The 19084-nt window shown below is 34.7% G+C and overlaps 1 protein-coding gene and 1 long non-coding RNA gene across 2 annotated transcripts; one reads left to right on the forward strand and one right to left on the reverse strand.

The window, feature by feature from the left end:
- Window positions 1-1900: 1900 nt before the first annotated feature.
- Window positions 1901-4275, forward strand: LOC147071913 (uncharacterized). The gene is made up of 3 exons (XR_015070572.1): window positions 1901-1976; window positions 2325-2530; window positions 2955-4275. It is a non-coding gene; the product is annotated as an uncharacterized LOC147071913 (long non-coding RNA).
- A 9857-nt stretch (window positions 4276-14132) lies between these two features.
- On the reverse strand, window positions 14133-15448 carry LOC147071914 (uncharacterized). Its single transcript, XM_085947491.1, has 2 exons — window positions 15369-15448; window positions 14133-14496 (listed from the first exon to the last, which is right to left on the reverse strand). Exons 1-2 carry the CDS (start codon window positions 15441-15443, stop codon window positions 14149-14151), a joined length of 423 nt encoding a protein of 140 aa, XP_085803617.1. The 5' UTR covers window positions 15444-15448; the 3' UTR covers window positions 14133-14148.
- Between the last annotated feature and the right edge of the window lie 3636 nt (window positions 15449-19084).

Consider the following 19084-nt stretch of genomic DNA (forward strand, 5'->3'; position numbering starts at 1 on the left):
TAACATTTTAACCTGAAATTGTCCGAGAGCTAAACATACGAAGGATGTTGAAATACATATCTACCTACATTTTTATTTCATGTGCTATCCAAAAAACATTATTAATGAATAGTATTTATTTTGAATGTGTAAGACCTATTACATAATTATTTTTTTAAAAATAGGTACGTATTGTTTAATTCTAATGCATATTTTAAAAAAATATATAGTGATGTCTGTTTATTATAAAAAGAAAGTGACTTTTTATTAAAAGAAATGAAAATATAATTAATTATATTTTCATTTCTTTTAAAATGGAATTCTACCAAGTAAATGCTAGCTCAATTAATGACTTTTTATTACTTACCCGATTAGTTTAATTAATTTAGTCTGACACTTTTACAAACAAGTAACGCAACTTTACTTTTAGTTGGTAGGTACAATAATTATTGTATTTTGTTGGTAAGTAAAGCCAATGCAAGAATACTTATAAAAAATGATTATTAACGTGGTCACCCACAGATTATTTTTTATTCAAAGCTAGCGGATCGCAGCGAGCAAGACGCAGGTGCCGACAGAATCGAATCACCCAGTGCTGTCGAAGACGTCTTACTTGTTTTTATGATAAATTGTTTTTAATTGTGTGCAATTTGGCGGAAAATATATTATATACAGTTGCTTACCATTCGGTTATCCAATGAGCTGGGTTTTGTTTACTCTTCATTTCATTTCGTTTTATTTTTTATCTTGCCCATCTCGCGTAAGGCTATCTGATATTATAGAAGTCACACAGTACAACAGTGTTTAAATCTAATATATAATTGCACAGGTTTAGTTAAAAACTATAACGAAATTAACATTTTAATGATTTACAGATTTTCCTATGTTATACCAACTTTATAGCAATTTTAATGGTACAAGATACATATTACGATATACCCAAAATACACATCATCAGATAATATGTGAAATATTTTGATAAGCAAAAAAATAAGAACAATACAAAAATAATATAACATAATCAGCTAGTCTTTTCATACTTATTTTAAATGAATGTTGTATGCCGTTTGACGCTTGGAAATATGTAATTATTCCATCTGTACAGTAGTAGTAAGAAAATAGCTTACTAGCAATTTTTCACTTAAAATTTGTAACTATTTAAAACGTTCCATTAGATTGATATTATTTTGACAGCCCTGTATATTCCTTCGGCCGGCATCAAGTTACTTCGCATACATTTTATGTTTGAAGATAATAATACTAATAATAATAATGATTATTCATTCGACCGAGAATTGTAATTAATAATAATTGCGTTTCTTAAAATAAATCCCCGATGGTTAGAGGTTTTTGAGGTTAGACTGAATTAAAATGACGTCCTTTCAACGCTGAGGCTTATTTCTGACTAAACTATGAATGACCTTGTCCTGTTCAGCTGAGTCTTAAGAGGTGAGTTGGAAATACTGTCACCAGTTTGTGTACTTAAGGGCACACATGCTTACCTAGAGTTTCTGTTTTTTCATTTAAAGTTGAACTATGACATTGAATACTAGGTATGATTTTTAAAGTGAAAGTGATATTATGTTACATCTCTTTTACGCATGCTAATATGATTAAAAAGTTTTTCTTTCTCTTTCTGTCACATTCGAATTTGATTACCAAAGTTTAAACATTTACTATGCGTATTAGCTGACGTGCTTCGTCGTTTACAAATTATAACATGAATTTAAAAAATATATGTATTTATAATATTAAATATATTTTATAATGTACACAGATTTTTTTAACAACTATATTATATATACTTTTATTTATTTGTCGCATATTCAAAATGTTCTTGCTATATTAAAATCTTTTTTTTAGCCGGCCAAGTAAATCCGTATTTTTGGCCATAGACTAATAGAAAAAACTCTCTGCTGTCAGATTATGTTGATAGCAAATTGCAAGATACCTAACGAAGGAATTGTGTTTTATATCAGGAATAAGAAACACTATCTGTAAGTACAATATTATGTTATTTATTACTGTAGTAGTATTCTGTGTGTTTTGCATATATTATTCAAGTGTTAATTTATTGTTTTCTTAGTCTACATTAGTTGCGTGGTTAGTTTAGAGGTTATTGCGAGAATGCCTGTGATTTCATATTTATTTGTTTGATATAATCTAAGGCGTTCTAGTTGTTATTAAACATGTTACCTACCTGATTACTTTATTTTAGTTAATCAATCTTTTTTGATGCTTTGTATTATCACTAATCCGTTTTAATTACCATTCTTCAAACAGTCGCACACTATAAAAGATTAAAAATCACACTATTAACAGTTCATATGTTATGTTTTTTGCAGATGGAGAAAATGTCTACCGAGATCTTTGCTTGTCGACGGTTTCATATGAATAAGATGGAATGAAATAAATCTTTTAATTAATAATGAAATAAATCCGACTTTCGGCGTACGATCCGAACATGGCGTGATTCATATAATATTATTTATGACGTAGACCATCAAGCATATATACCCATTTTATAGATTTAATAGTACAATTACAAAAGGTAAATATAAAGTGACTAATGTTTGTAACCTATAGCTATGTCTATCTCGCATACATATTTAAAAAATAAAACAATTTTATAATTACATTTTTGCACTAAATTTATTATCGATAATGATATAAAAGTTGCTAAATTGATTCATAATATTCTAAAATATAATATAATTTTGCATATCAGTTACTTGTATCATATCAGGTATGTCATTTGGTAGAGCTTACTCTCCAAGTCTTTTCTTTTTCATCCTCAATATCACTTTGATATTAGAAACATTGTCTTTCTAACACCATTTCAAAGACTTTAAGTTTTCTAGATGCTGTATATTAATTCTTCTCTTCGGCTATATCTGCATCTTAGTTGCAGCATATGGATACAATGCGGCGCCTCCAAGAATCTCTGTCACTCTAGTTTTTTTGCATCGTTCCAGGTCATACTAGCAGCCCGTAACTCCGCCAGATATGCTATATAGATAGTATTTAGCGGCCATCCAGGACGCCGGAATCCGGTTGGCTTGAAGAACAGGCAAACCAGATTGGGATTCTCTTCAGGCACTCGCAGCACGTGGCCGGGCCAGGTACAAAGTTGCGTATTCACTCTCAACGTGATGCGAGGCTATTTGGTGCGTTCTTTTATCTCCCGTTACTTCTAAAATTACCGCACACCCAGTATCCGTCGTAAACATCTGTTCTCGAAGCTCAGTATACGGTTGCTCGGAGCCTTTGTAAGGTGCCATGACATAAAAACTAGTAAGATATTTAAAATAGCTGCTAGAATGAATACATTGTTGAAAGGAAATGAAAACTGATAATATGATATATCAATTAATTTGTCCATCTGAAGTTGTAGATATCAGTTAATAATTATGTGTTATACCAGTAATTAAATGCTGACTTCAAATGAAAATTGACTATTAAATATTGAAATAATATATTACCAGTTTTGATTTTTTTAAGTACTATACTATATCCATGGTTCATATTACAATGTCATAGTAAAACTTAGAAGAATAAAATATGTCGTAAGACGAAATCAATCTTGGGGTTTTAATATAAGTTAAATAAATAGTACACAGCTAATTTGTTATTACTTTGAATACATGCCATGTCTTTACATCAATAAAAAACAGAAAAACAATTTAATAATGTATAAATATTTATATAAGACTTAACAACGTCTAGTTAGACATCTAGTTAGACACGATGACCTCCATTTAATTTCCTCTTATTTTAAAATTCACCAAGATATATCCTAATAAGTAGGTAAGTATATTACATTTGTACATATAATAAGTAAATCAAGTACTTAACATAAATAATTATACTGTAAAATTAAATTACAATTGAAGCAGTATATATGGACCCCACAGAGTAATTAACAATATAATAATTTATATAATTATATCGGGTATATACTATATTGACACATTTTAATGAAGTCTATTTTTCTTGGTACCTACGTTCAATGATAAATGTTGTTTTATATTGTAACATAAACAATGGTAATATGCATTGATCTTTCTGATTTTTAAACTGTGATATCTATTTTATATATCTATTGATTTCTATGTGTATTATTGATACATTATTTATTTCAAATACAATAATTTCAAAACTAACAGTAAATAATATATAGAAAGCGTCATGTTGTTTAGTTGGAACATCTACTAGGAAATTCCATCCAATCCAAATTCAATTTTTACCAGGTGGGTACTTGTAGGTCAGTTATTTTTGGAATAAAATGAATCCCTTAAAAAATATGAAATAAGAATAGAATGATAAATATTTGTGAAAATTTACCAAATCAACATGTTTAACGTGAATATTTTCACACTAAAATGATAAATATTGTTAAGAAAATATACACAAACAGTTCATTCAGAAGTTATGACGCTTAAAAGATCCCGCGAGTTAACTCGTGCGTGGCACTGATCATGAGGTGATATCAGTTATAATCATTTATGAGGAATGGTTATAAGCCATTGGCACAACCAATTTGGTTTTTGACCTTGAGAACAAAATGTACTTTTTACACGGAACCAAAACTCACGGCTGCAGAGACGAATGCTTATACAAAATATGGCGCAGTGGAATCGCCAGCAAGATCAGGTATCATTATTTAGATGTAAGTATACATATTATTTTGAATTTCATAAAATTACACTCGTTCTGGGTGTCTCGTAACAGTAAACTATATTAGTAAATTAGATATATCTTGATGAACTATAAAATAGTGATGTAATATAGACTTGTTGAAAATATATTAAGCATAATAAAATTTAAAATAAAAATTTAGAAATTCAGCCTTTCTGGTTCTCTAATATTCATAGATCTACTGGTTCTGGGATCTACTATTTCTGGCAGTAGACAATTCATATAAAAGTGATATATCTTTTTTTCAATCTTTTCAATCCAAAATGTCTCGTCTTTTTTGATTAATTCTATTTTAACAGGAAAATTATGTCCCGTCCAAACTCCAAATAAACAGACATCTTTCTTAGTAATATGAAGCTGCCCCTGAATCTGGAAGTACCAATCGTGATTTTTATCTATTACCATATTCCTGTCTTTATCTACTTTCCAAAATTTAATTTTTTTCTGTACAATAGCTTCATCTGCACTTATTCCAGCAGCTGAGAAAGGACATTTTATTTCAATAATTGTATCATCATCGCTGATGCCATCTGGCGTTGCACCGATAAAATCATACACATCATCGATAAACAATCCACATCTCTCAATCTTAATCCGTTCTTGTACACTAAGCTGTTGTAAAGCTATTGATTCATTTTCTTTACCATATTTTACCGCTTTCACGTTGGCTAATGATTGGCTATATAATAAACGTTTTACCAAAGGCCCAAATTTTGTATTTTCTCGCCGCTTACACACCTTACCAAAAACAGAGGCAGTAAGAAGGTTTCGTCGCCTTTCTAGCCATTCTGCACATTCAGATTGTAATACGGTGCGTCTTTCTATATCCCTCCTCTCATAGTTTGTCAGTTTGAGTTTTTTCAAAAAAGTTTCTTTTAACAATTGATATTGATTTTTGTCCATATCAGGTTTTTGGCAACTCTCTCCATAATCTGGATTAGATAAAGGAACAGTATGTATTGGTTTTCGCCAAGATTTTCCTATTTTTTTTTTATTTATTTTCAACCTTCTTGATTCTAAGCGATTTATGAAGGCTTTTGGGCTATTTTTATAAACTTGTTTTTGAATTGTGCAATGTAACTTATTTGTATTAAATGCGATTACCGCCGCTGCACATCGTCCCATGTACGATTGTCTTTGAGAGTAGTTAATTCTCTTGCCGCCTACAAATTTTGCAATCATGTTATTAAAAGATTCTGAAATATTAGTAGAAAAATTATAAATTAAACTTTTTGAATTTAGCACCAAACGAGAATTATATATCATTAATTGAGAAAATAGACTGCATTCTTTTAATGCTGGTACATAATTTACATCAAGCATGTCCTCTGTATTTGGTTCATTTGTACAAAAATATGGTAGACAAGAAGTATGGTCTCCAAAAACATGGTGCGGTCCATTAAATAAATCTTTTTTCAGAGCGATAACCTTTTCTTCGAAAGTACTATCTTGTAGTTTTCTATACTTGATTGCACCTATGACGGCTTTCCGCAGACGTCTTTTTCTTGACGCAATGATTTTTCTTACATTCAAGGGATATCTTGTGTCTTTGGTTAATGCCTCTATTTTGCCACAATAATTTCTAATTAAATGGTTTTTACATTCAACTTTCTCGACAGTTACATTCGGATAAGGGTGACAATCAAGAATTTTTTTGTATGTGCTGGAATCTCCATCAGCAATCAATTTTGAATAAATCAATCCATGTGTATTAATAGATTCTTTAAAGCCTTCTAATATTGCTGTAGATTCCATTCCACCTGACGGACCGGTATAATTTAAAAAGCATTTATGTTGTTGAGCAGGGATATTTTTATTTTTAGCTTTGGCGCACAAATCGCAATATTTATTTTTCACTGACATGTACAAAATCTTTCCGGTTCTTTGACCAATGATCGTGGCAGCGCCAGATGCTGCGGAATAATTGCATCTGTATGAACGTTTCGACCAACAGCCGTCTGCAACAACTGATATCATGGGAATACCAGAAGAATCGACGTCACCATTTTCGATTGCAAGTTGTCGCTCTTCTTTCGCAGCGTTTTCCATACTCTTATTTTTGGTTTCTTCAAACCACTCGTACACCTTCTGTTGACTCTTTCTGTATGTTCTTGCTGTAATCGATGGTACGTCAATTGCTGAACACATTTCTTCCAGATTTGAAAATCCACTGCCGATACTGATTATACTGGATACAAATGCGTCACACAGATTCATTTTGTTTTTGTTCATTTCAGTGGTATATAATTTTAATTTTTTACCACAAAGTTTACATTGAATAAAAAATGTACTACTAAAGTTATCCCGATTTTCCCCAAAAATTTCTAAATGTGATAAATTACAATTAAATGGAGAATCATGGTGGCTAATTAATTGAAGTTGTTGGAAAAAATATGAAAAGTCTATAATTCTACGGCCTTCTACACGGAATTTAGGGCTTGAATCTTCAATTTCATTTTCTATAATAAATTCTTCGTGTTCGTGTTCAAATGTGGGATGAAATTCTGGTTCAGGTAGTATGCTTTGAGGATTTCCATGCTCAGGCATAGTCTTCGGCAATATATCAATACTATAATACATTCAAAAATATTAGTTTAGTAGATAGTTAACAGAAAACAAAATGTATAGCTGCTATTAATTATTGTACCAGATTATAATTTTTGTCACAGACACACTAATTTCGAATAAGACATGGCACAAACATAATATAAAAATAATATAAGTACAAATGATCATTATACTTAATTGTGTGTATTAATAAGTAATACGCAAAACTTCCTTTTGCAAGATAAATAAATATTGTGAACCAAAATTTTCTGTGAAATGTGGTTTTTTCAACTATGTATAATTATGTCAAATTATAAAATAATAATTTCAAACCTTTGTGTTTTTAATGTATTAATATTTCCATCTTTTCTCCTACGTCTTTTTTTGGAACTTCCAGCCATCGGATAGTGAGTTCGTGGCATTTTTTGTAAGTACAATCGATATAAATAATTGTGATAATATTGTTAGGTACCTATGTCAAAAACCGAGGATGAAAATTTCGCATTCCCGCTGAAATAAATGACGTTCATAGTATTGCCAGGCTAAACTTTCGAAATTAAAGTTAGTTTTTAAAAAAAAAATTACATTGGAAAATATTATGTAAGTACAGGCATCCATTATTATGTTATTTGATGAAAGTATTCTTTAAAATCATCTGTATTATTATAATCTCGCAAATTCATAATTTAGTAAAAGTTAAATTTTCTGTAATATAAACATCAGTAGGTACCTAACCTATGTTGATTCATAATTTTGGCTAAGTAAAAAATATAGATATTTTTACTTCGCGATGTGTTTGGGGTGTTCTAAATTATGTAAGTATGTTTAATAACAAATGTGAAATTCGTAAAACCTCATGTGTATTATTTATTAAATAAAAATAGTAAAACTAATAGTAGATACAAATGGTGAAAAACTTCATTCTCTTATTTACTAAAATATCAATTCAATAATATTTTAGTAGATATGGCAATACTGGACGACCCGATATATGTCACTGAAATAAAATAAAATCTATCACAATTTATAAAATACATACCTACTACAATCATAATTATTTTGAATGTAGAGGGAGATAGTTATAGAAAGGGACAGAAAACTGATTGCTATGTTGCAATATTAGGCAAAATAGATTGCAACAGTGTTAAAAATTATAATGTATGATTTAGTATGACATAACGTAGAATTGACGCAAATACAAATTTCTTCAGATTTTTTTTTGTTTTGTCCTCAAATGTCAAAATATGTTTTCCTTTTGAATAATATGTTCGAATTTGTGTTTGTTTCGCCTATTTTTGTGTTCAATTTGTAGCATTCACTTTTATAAACATATTTTTGTACAATACTTGTGTGTTGGCGTATTTTTTTGGTCATATAAAGTTAAAATAATACCAGCTAAAGATTCCATACATCATACACCAATTCGCAGGTGGGTCTGGCGGATATCAAGATGGTCGAATATTTCGTGGAAACAGTTGTTTTAAAAAGGTCTCTATTTAGTATTACAAATTTATAACTAACAAGATATTTCATCATTTATTCAATGATTAATGATAAACCTTCTGATACGTAGCTTTATATTATTTCGTATGTCTATAATTGTAGCATATTTAAATAACAAAATGTCCACTCGCTTCCATTAGATTTAGAACCAATAGAAACTGCAAATATTATAATTATACTGAATATATTTTACTACATTATGTTTTATAACATTACAACTATCTATAATAAATCGTTTGAGATAATAATTAAGGGAAAAATTTGTCATCATCACAGCCTATTAATGTCACAAAAATATGGCTTCGTTCTCAATTATCACGTTTCACGGTTTCAAAGAATATTATTTTACGTCATAAAAATACTTTATGTAGTTATCAAATGTTTTACATAAATATTTGACGATGAATAAGCTTCATAATGATATAAATAGTTTTTCTACAAATCTTACGTACTATTCAGGCTTAACCTCTGAAAATACCAGAAAATAGCTGACATGGAACACCTTCCCCCGTGTTAAATATAATTAAATACTCAGTAATTCGGACCGACTTCGAAACTGCTGTACGAGATAGTGTAGATCGTATCTACGAGCGGCACAAATCTGAATCCGACCTCATTGAGGCGGACTGGAGCCTCATAAAGAGTGCGATTGTGTCGTCGGCTCGTACCGTCCTTGGTACCAGAAGGAGTGAGCAGCCAAAGTGGATGTCTGACGAAACGTGGGTTGAAACTGGTGAACGAGCCAGGCTGAAAGCCCTGAGAGACGAGGAGAGAGACCCCGACCGAACCGAGGACCGCCGGACTGACTACCAGACCCAAGACAGGGTAGTCAAACGATCCGTGCGGTTAGACAAGCGCAATTTTATGAACCGGCAAATTGAAGCGGCAGAGGAGGCAGCAAGCAGAAATGACACCAGGAAACTCTTCCGAATCACCCGTGAAGTCTGCGGCAGGCGACCACCGACTCCCGGAGCCATTCGTGGTCCCAGTGGAGCAATAGAGTCTGACGCAGAATGCGTCAAGAAGATTTGGAAGAATCATTTCTGCGGAGTGCTGAACCGCCCACCCCCCTTGGATCCCTTTGACATATCTGCGGAAGCTTTACTTTTGGACATTCCCCGAGCGACCGACATTTCCGATTGCCCGCCCACGCACACCGAGATAAAATCGGCTGTGAAAAGGCTCAAGAACGGAAAGGCACCGGGGGGAGACGGGATTCATCCTGAATTCCTCAAGTACAGCTTGAGCGCAATCCTGCACCCTATGTTTCATCTGATGACAAAGGTGTGGGAAGAAGAGCGCTGCCCAAGGGACTGGGTGAACGGTGAAATCATCACACTTCTTAAAAAAGGTGACCCTCTAAGCTGCGACAATTACCGAGGCATTACGCTACTCAGTGTTCCGGGAAAGATTTTGGCAAACATCATTTTGATGAGAATAAGGGACCCAATAATGCACGTTCTCAGGAAAAACCAAGCCGGGTTTCTACCTGGTCGAGCGTGTGCAGACCAAATCCACAACCTTCGACGTCTTCTCCAGCAGAGCCATGAGTTGAACAGTCCGATGGCCTGCTGTTTTGTGGATTATGAGAAGGCTTTCGACAGTCCGCACCGCCCCTCCCTCTGGATGATACTGGGAGCATACGGGATCCCTCCCAAGATCATTGCCATAATCAAAAGCCTGCACGAGAATAGCGAATGATGTGTCAGAATTGGAGACACTGTTACGGAATGGTTCGGGGTCACGACCGGAGTCAGACAGGGTTGTGTCCTTGCACCGTTTCTCTTTATCATTCTCTTTGACTTCATACTACGGAAGTCAATACCACCCGACCGAGGCATACCTGTTACCCCCACGGTGAAGCTATGCGACCTGGAATACGCCGATGATGCTGTCCTATTCGACAACTCAATCGAGGGCATTCAAGAGACAATCGACAGGTTGCATAACAACTCCTCTCGCGTTGGTTTGAAAATCAACCAATGGCACCTTACGAAGGCTCAGAGCAACCGTATACTGAGCTTCGAAAACAGATGTTTGCGACGAATACTGGGTGTGCGGTGGTATGACTTTAGGAGCAACGAGGAGATAAGAGAACGTACCAAGCAGCCTCTCATCACGCTGAAAGTGAAGAGGCGACGTTGGACCTGGCTCGGCCACGTGCTGCGGATGCCAGAAGAGAACTTTAACCTGGCTTGCCTGTTCTTCAAGCCGACCGGATTCCGGCGTCCTGGAAGGCCGCTAAATACAATCTACAGAGTGTATACGGCGGAGCTACGGGATGCTGGTTTGACCTGGAACGAAGCAAGAAGACTGGCGAGCGACAGGGATTCTTGGAGGCGCCGCGTGGTGTCCATATGCTCCAGTTAAGGGGCGGATATGGGCAAAGAAAAGAAAGAAAGAAGACTCAGTATGTGTGGCCCATGTGTGATGTGATGATATCATCCCGAGTCGCTGGCTAGTTAGAATAGTAGACATGCACACGAGCGAGGTAGCACTTGAATACAATTATATTTTAATTTATTAGTCTATGCAATGCGAATGACATCATCTTATGTATGAATAAATAGGTCATAAATTTTCTGTAGCAGCATAATATTATTCCCTCGGAAATGTGGTGAGGTGACTAAGGTGACGCAGGTTATTGATGGAATAGGGAACAGGCAGGGTAGGTTGACTCCAAAATGAATAACTCAGAATTTGGTGCATGAATGAAATGAACCCTGGTTTTATTATCTCCTTCCAAATAAATATCAATTTAATTATTAGAGATAAAATTACAAATTATAAGTGTGAAATCACGAGTATGCGTTCTGATAAATTTACGAAATCGATCGGGCGAAGTGAAACGATAACATTACGGTTAAATCTTTGATAACTGATGACGATGCTGCTTTCTTCTACTGAGTGTTTTATACAGATTCGATACAATAGAAAAATGCTGCTATCACTACTTGAATATTTTGATAATCATGCTTATTAGGTTTATTGTGTAATACATGATTCGTTTTGTAAATTATAAATAATTGATTTTAATTTGAACAATTATACAGTTTTATATAATTGAGCAAGATTGATTTTCATACAAACAACTTTTGTGCATATCATGGTAAACTTACATTGCATTATTTATTATTGATTGATTGAATTATTATAATATAATTTTGCTAAATTAGCTTTCTGTTGAAATTTGATTGACTCACATAAATCGCTTGTTTTGGGATATTATGTTACAAGATACATTGTAATTATAAATTAATGGTTTCCTGCCAAGTCATGCGGATGGTAGGGTATTGACTCTACAAAATCATTGTTATTCATTTTATGTTAACAAGAATATTATAACATAACATAAAAACAAATCATAAATTTAAAATGTGTTTAAAATTTTATAATAAATGGGACATTTCGAAAACCCCAGCTCAGTGTATTTTTAGCGATTCTATTGAAGCCGATATTTCAAATACTAATATGGAGTTAAGTTTTCGTTCCAGTTTAGTATGAGACTTATGTCTCATACGCACGCCAACCGCTCTATATAGTAGGTATTCCAAATACTAGTAAGTATTTTGGAACAAGTTTTGATACTAAGTATTTTTTATACTGGTAGTAAGTATACTTAGGCCTACCGCGCATGGACGATTACATAACCGGCCGGTAGCATTCGGACAATCGTTGGTTTGCTCGCGCATGATCCAATTTATTACCGGCCAGTATGTTTGAGCGCGCATGGCGTGATATACTTCGGAGGCAATGCGCGCGCACTGAAGATATGCGTCCGCACCGAAAAATGGCGCAATATGATAAGAAACGTCAAAATGGATTTTGTAGAGCTTATATTATATATAGAGGTTTTTTATAGATTATCAAACTGTTTTAAAACGTGGGTGTATATATTAATAATTTATAAAGAAAGAAACTGAAAAAATAGGACTGGTACGCGCATGCAAAGCCAATAGGTACGCTTCGATGAACGGTCAAATGTGGATCTCGTAACGGTTCGATGTATGCGTGCACTCCATACGACTCCATACTTGTGCATGCTTGTGTGAGTGCACTCTCGGCCGGCTATGACGTGTCATGTGCGGGCTCTCATTTAAAAGCATTGCCAATGGGGCCCCGGCCGGTTCGAATCGGTGTAAAATTTTGTGTCTGAACACAAATTTTCAACTCGGCCGGTCGCTCGATCGTCCATGCGCGCGGTTGCATTGCAATACGATAGTTACAACTCCTCGATTGTTGACCGTACGATAGTAAATCGTTCATGCGCGGTAAGCCTCCATGCGCGGTAGGCCTTATGCCAGCGCTCCATTGGCGAGCCAAAAGTCCGAGGACAATAAGTCTTCAGATTTTTCTACATTCTGCTACTGGCTAACAGACGTTCAACGAAGCGAGGTATATTATTAATTTGACGAGTAAAACCGTCGACTTTGACAGCATAGATAATATACGTAAATTTGACAGTTAAATCGTGATGGCGTTAAATGATACCGACGTTTTGTGTTTTTTGGGTTATTGGGTGGCAGATAATCTAATAACGAAGCAAAGGGTACACAAATACTGGGTGAAACAATGGTTAAGGAAACGAACGACATTATCCCACACAAATTTAATATGAGAATTGCGTTTGCAACCGAGCGATTTCCGCAATTATTTGCGAATGTCGGAGGATGTATACACAGAACTGTATAATTTGGTCTCCCCATTTATTAAAAAAAAATACTATTATGAGGGAAGCTATTTCTCCTCATGATAGATTATGTGCAACCCTGCGATTTTTGACTGCCGGCGGAACGTTCACTGACTTGCATTATAGAACTGCGATTGGAAGACAAACTCTGGGCAAGATAATTCCCGAAACTTGCCAAGTCATCATTGACGTTTTGAAAGGAGAATATTTCAAGGTGTGTATTATATTATACGTCATCTAATAAAGTTGGGCAAATTTACAAATATATAATTAACAAGTAGACGTCGGTTGGTCTTATAAAGTGAACGTTTAGTGGATTGTTTTACCTATATAACTCATAGACGGCAACAGCATAAGAATGAAAGACAAGATGCATTTGAGATAGGTATATATATAGTCACAAATAAGGCCATCGTTGACATGCTAAATATTCAATAGACCGTTAGAATTCTGTACCTAGCCAGGACTCTCCATATAGGCTGTAAGCAAGCTACTTAATTATTCCTGTTGAATGTATTGTAATACTAGTCATATTCTTCGAAAAGCAAGCATGGAATTTGATTTCTAAATGAGGCCACATAATAATATAGGTATGCTAACATAACTCAAATACTTACCATTTGTTGTATCGCTTAAGCTTTAAGGTTTATAGGCATAAAAAACAAACAAAAAAACAAACAAAAAAACAAATATTTTACAAGATATTTATTCACACAAAAAACATTAATTTATTATACCGGCTTTTGTACATTTTTGCTTAATATACGATAAACTGGTTGAGTATGAACAGTAGTTGCTGGCATTATTTTGTCACTTTGTCCCATAAAGGCAACTTCATGCATCAGCTTCTCGGCCAGCAATCTTTGTCCCTGTGACATCGATCGTAGTTTCATGGCCATCATTTTGCCAAAAACATCAAATTCATCTTCAGTCTTGCTTAGTTTGTCGGTGATTAATTCTAACACTTTGTTGGCGCTATCATTCGATTTTTTTCGTTTGAACGATGGGGGTTCTGGTGCTCTATTAAGATTCGACCTTGGAGTAGTCGACAACGTTGATGTTGAAGGCGAATATTCTATCTGTAAATAAAATATTGATTATTTTTTGTTGCAGTTCCCTGATACGCACGAAGAAATGGAGACGATTGCAAAAGAATTTAATAGTAAATGGCAATTTCCAAATTGCCTGGGCGCAGTTGATGGGAAACACATTGCAATGTGCCACCTGCAGGCGCCGGCTCCCACTTTTATAATTACAAACATTTCCACAGCATTGTTTTGATGGCGATTGCAAATGCTAATTATGAATTTATTTATGTTGATGTTGGAACAAATGGACGTATTTCTGATGGAGGCGTACTGAGAAAATCTATTTTTTTCAAACGTTTAGACGAAGGCAGATTAAAAATACCTGCACAAAAAAAACCTACTGCTAATTCTGATGCACTGCCATTGGCGATGAAGCCTTTGCATTACGTAACGATTTCTTAAAGCCGTATTCACAAAGGCAATTAAATCACAGTAAAATAATATATAATTATCGGACATGCAGAGCTAGGCGAATTATAGAAAATGTTTTTGGTATTTTAGCTGCTAGATTCCGCATTTTTCAAGCTCCAATAAACATGAAATTGAAAATATCAATACAGTTGTATTAGCTTGCTGTGTGTTGCACAACTTTCTTCGTCGCAAATCAACACATTCTTATACTCCTTCTCATGACCTTGATAGGGAAAATCCTGAGACAGGTTTAATAGAGCTCGGACTGAGGTTACAGGACACCTTAGCGCCTTTGGAAGCAACGACTAATCGGAACTCGACTGCCAATGCTAAGAAAGCGCGAGGAGATTTTGAAAAATATTTTAATACTACCGGGGCTGTCACATGGCAAGAAAGTATGATAAGCAATAGATAAATTAAACCAATGTAACAGTTAAGTTAAAATGTTTTACCTCAATACAATCTTCGTTGTTTAACGAGTTGGAGTAACTCTCATCAGGAGACATGTTTTCCAAATCGTCCGCCATGCTGGATATTGAGCTCGATTCTGTAAAACAAAATGTAAATTGTTAAAATACAACATACTACTCAAACTTGTTTTTTATTATCTCTCCCCTAAGTACCCATTCCTTCATACGGTTAATATTGATATGATTATTTATATTGGTATAATTGGTGTAATCCAGTATATCAGGTATTTTCAAAATGTGTTTTCCGCTGTATTCCTCATAACCAAACTGTACCATTAATTTTGATTGATGATTGACGATTTATTGATTGTCTCTGAAGGAACCTAACTCGAGCGATTTTTTATTTCATGATCATTTCTTTTCTTCTTCTTTCGACCATGTCCGATCATAATATGGACCTCCACGGAGTGGAGGTTTGTATTGACAGATTTTGTTTTTACGAGAAATGGATGTCAGCCACTTGCTCAACATATTAGGTCCATACTCTGACTCATACACAAATTGAAATTCAATGTGTACTTGTCAGACCCAGGATTTGAACCTGGGACCCGACCACGACTCAATAAGCCAACGCTTAAGCCGCGCTTCCACCGCCATGATCGTACCTATATATTATTATTTCTTACCTACCTCAGCAAAGAATAAGTAATTTTATTGTGACTAGAAATGATTCATAGCTGTATGTTTTAATTGCTTAATAGTTGCTAATCTAATGCGATGTCACTTTCAGAGCTACGACAATGTCATAGTCTGCACGTGTATAATAAATAGCTTTAAAGCATTCCCTCGTACCTATATATTATTATTATTTATTACCTACCTCAGCAAAGAATAAGTAATTTTATTGTGACTAGAAATGATTCATAGCTGTATGTTTTAATTGTTTAATAGTAGCTAATCTAATGCGATGTCACTTTCAGAGCTACGACAATTTCATAATCTGCACGTGAATAATAAATAGCTTTAAAGCATTCCCACGTACCTTCCATTTGGTCGTTCAAGAACTCAAAATTTTTATAGTACCACAGTTTGGGTAGATATACTGCGTCTGTGCCGGCTCCGCTTCGATATGATGTCCTTACTTTATTTCTCTCCTTTCTGTAACCCGACCTCAATGTCTGTATTTTCTTTTTGACATCGTTGACCGTTGCCTGCGGCTCCACCTTGATTAATATTTCCAAAAGTTCCGCATACGCCAAGGACTTGGCATCACGATTCTTGTCGTCTTCCACAACGACGGGTTGTCTTTAAAACAACTAATAAAATCTTCCAAGAAACTTTTCGAATGCACTCGTAGATCTACCATTGTTGTTTTCGTTGTCCGAACACTTTGAATGACAGTAAAATAATGATGGCGCTCATAGACTAATATATGGCGCTGTCGTCCGTCGGCATAGATATAAATAATGTGACGGTAAAGCGTGGTGAACGTACGAATTTCAGCGGCTCGGCGAGTAAAATATCAAACATGTTTGAAATCCAACGAGCCTGGTCTGCGGATTAAAAAGTCCGCAGACCTGGGGTGCTCCACGCGAAAAAAAAGTCCGAAGACTGTAAATCGTCTGAATTGCGTGCCAATGGAGCGCCGGCATGAGAGCTGATGAATAACAGGAATGTATACCTATTATTTACAAATAACACTGATAGGTACGGTTGGTAGAATTATTTATAAGTACCCAATTTGAAACGAGAATGGGCGAATCAATGTGTCAAGCAATCTGGGATCTGATTTGACAGCTGAACAGTGGAGTGGACCACTCGTTGCTTGTGCAAAAATATATGCTCAGCCTATTATCAATCTTTCAAATAATACACTATATGACGATCGGTCACATATATGTCGAAAAACCCATTTCTTATGTTGGCGTCCTGTGTCACAGAGTGTAAATACGATGTCATAGACTGTCACATATATGTCAAACGATCTATGACGGCCTTCTATGTCATAGATTTTCGGCTCAGTGTAAACACCTCGGAATTTTGTGTGACACTAGTTCCATGTCTGTGACATCTATGCCAAACATGTTGTCATATATTATTGTCTATGTGTCATAGATCGCGCGGGAAGTGTTTTTTCTGTCTTTGATTTCAAAAATTTTCCATACAAAATCATAATCTTCAAGTCTAGTGGCTCCGTGCGTAGTAGATTTACCACCCCAAAGTCACCCCATGAGGTTAAATACCTAACTGGGACTTGTAAAAATTTCATTCGAATAATTATAAATACCGAAATGGGAATACCTCTTCAGTACTTAATCATTTGGAGACGCGAAAGTTTTAGTTTTGAACAGCGGCTCTTCAACGGAGGCCCTAAATTTTTTTATTCGAACTTTTATTTTATTGGCTATCGGTTTCCAAAGCTTCTTCGTGACGGCTCCGTGCGCTTTGTAATAATAATTGTATAATATCGGTGACAGCTTTGTTTGAATTATGTGAACTTTGATAAATTGTGAACTAAATAATAATTGATTCTGTGTCAATAAACAACCCTTTGACTATAATTAAACTAAAAATTTTTAATCAAGTGTGAATGTGGACAATATAAGGACTTAATTAATTTTCGACGAGTTTCATTTGAAGCCCCTTCATGAATACTCCAATCCAAGAGACCACTGCCTGCTCTCCTACATCGATGAACCTCCACTCCCACCCTCAGAGCTAGCCGAGGGATTCGGAGGCACACACCCGGAATAGACGATTTTTCGCATATGGGTGTCTTTTTTTTATAATCGGCTCAACCTACAATGCATCGAAATCTTTCAGCGACAAGCATAGGTACGAAATATTGTCTACCAACAATAAATATGCCACGGTAGCCACGGCAGTAGCTCCATCCACCGGCATTATAATATGATATGGACAGGAACCAAATAGTTTAATAAATAGATAAACAAATTTAAAATCTCATTAACAAGCCAAGCCTACTGATTTATTTAATTTTATTCTATTATCTGTTTGACGTTTACGAAGGCGTACAAACCATAAAGTTTGTCAAACTTCATGTTGGTAGTATTTATCAGTGGCAAATATGTGACACAATAGATTTTACGGCATCGTGTGTAAACGGATTGGCACATACGGGTGTCATAGAATCTATGCCCATGCCTCTGTCATAGATTTTTTTGACATATATCTGCTTATGTGTAAACGGAATGGCATAGATATGATCATAGACACTAAAACGCTCTTGTCACATATGTGCCCAATCGTCACATAGTCTATTTGAACCTTAAAGATGACGCTGACGTGCACCATCTTGTTAATTCACTGAAGAATGACACTGATGAAGAGTGCCTACTACCTATAATGTATTTAATTTGAATTATTATTAATTTTATTATTCATGCTAATATCAATTAATGTTACAGTTTCTATGTGTGCTAGAGTTGGGAAAACTGGTCGATTTTGAAGACAAAGTCTCTGTACTCATTCCACTTTGAATATAATATGACAACATTTTATCAAAGGTTAATAATTAGTCTATGGACTTCAGTGATGCCAACCGTAATATAATTATAGTACAATACTATAATTTTGATTTCGCGAAAAATGTAAAATACTATAATTTTACGCCAAATATACCAAAATACTATAATTTTTAAGGATTTAAGACGAAAAATGTTTCCGTACTATATATTTTTTAGAAATAATATAATTTTTACGCCATTGTACTATAATCAGCATAGAAAAATATGGCA

The sequence above is a fragment of the Rhyacophila brunnea genome, unplaced genomic scaffold, assembly GCF_057557595.1.
Source record: "Rhyacophila brunnea isolate RB1 unplaced genomic scaffold, BYU_Rbru_1.0 scaffold_2, whole genome shotgun sequence".
In the NCBI taxonomy this organism is placed as follows: domain Eukaryota; kingdom Metazoa; phylum Arthropoda; class Insecta; order Trichoptera; family Rhyacophilidae; genus Rhyacophila; species Rhyacophila brunnea.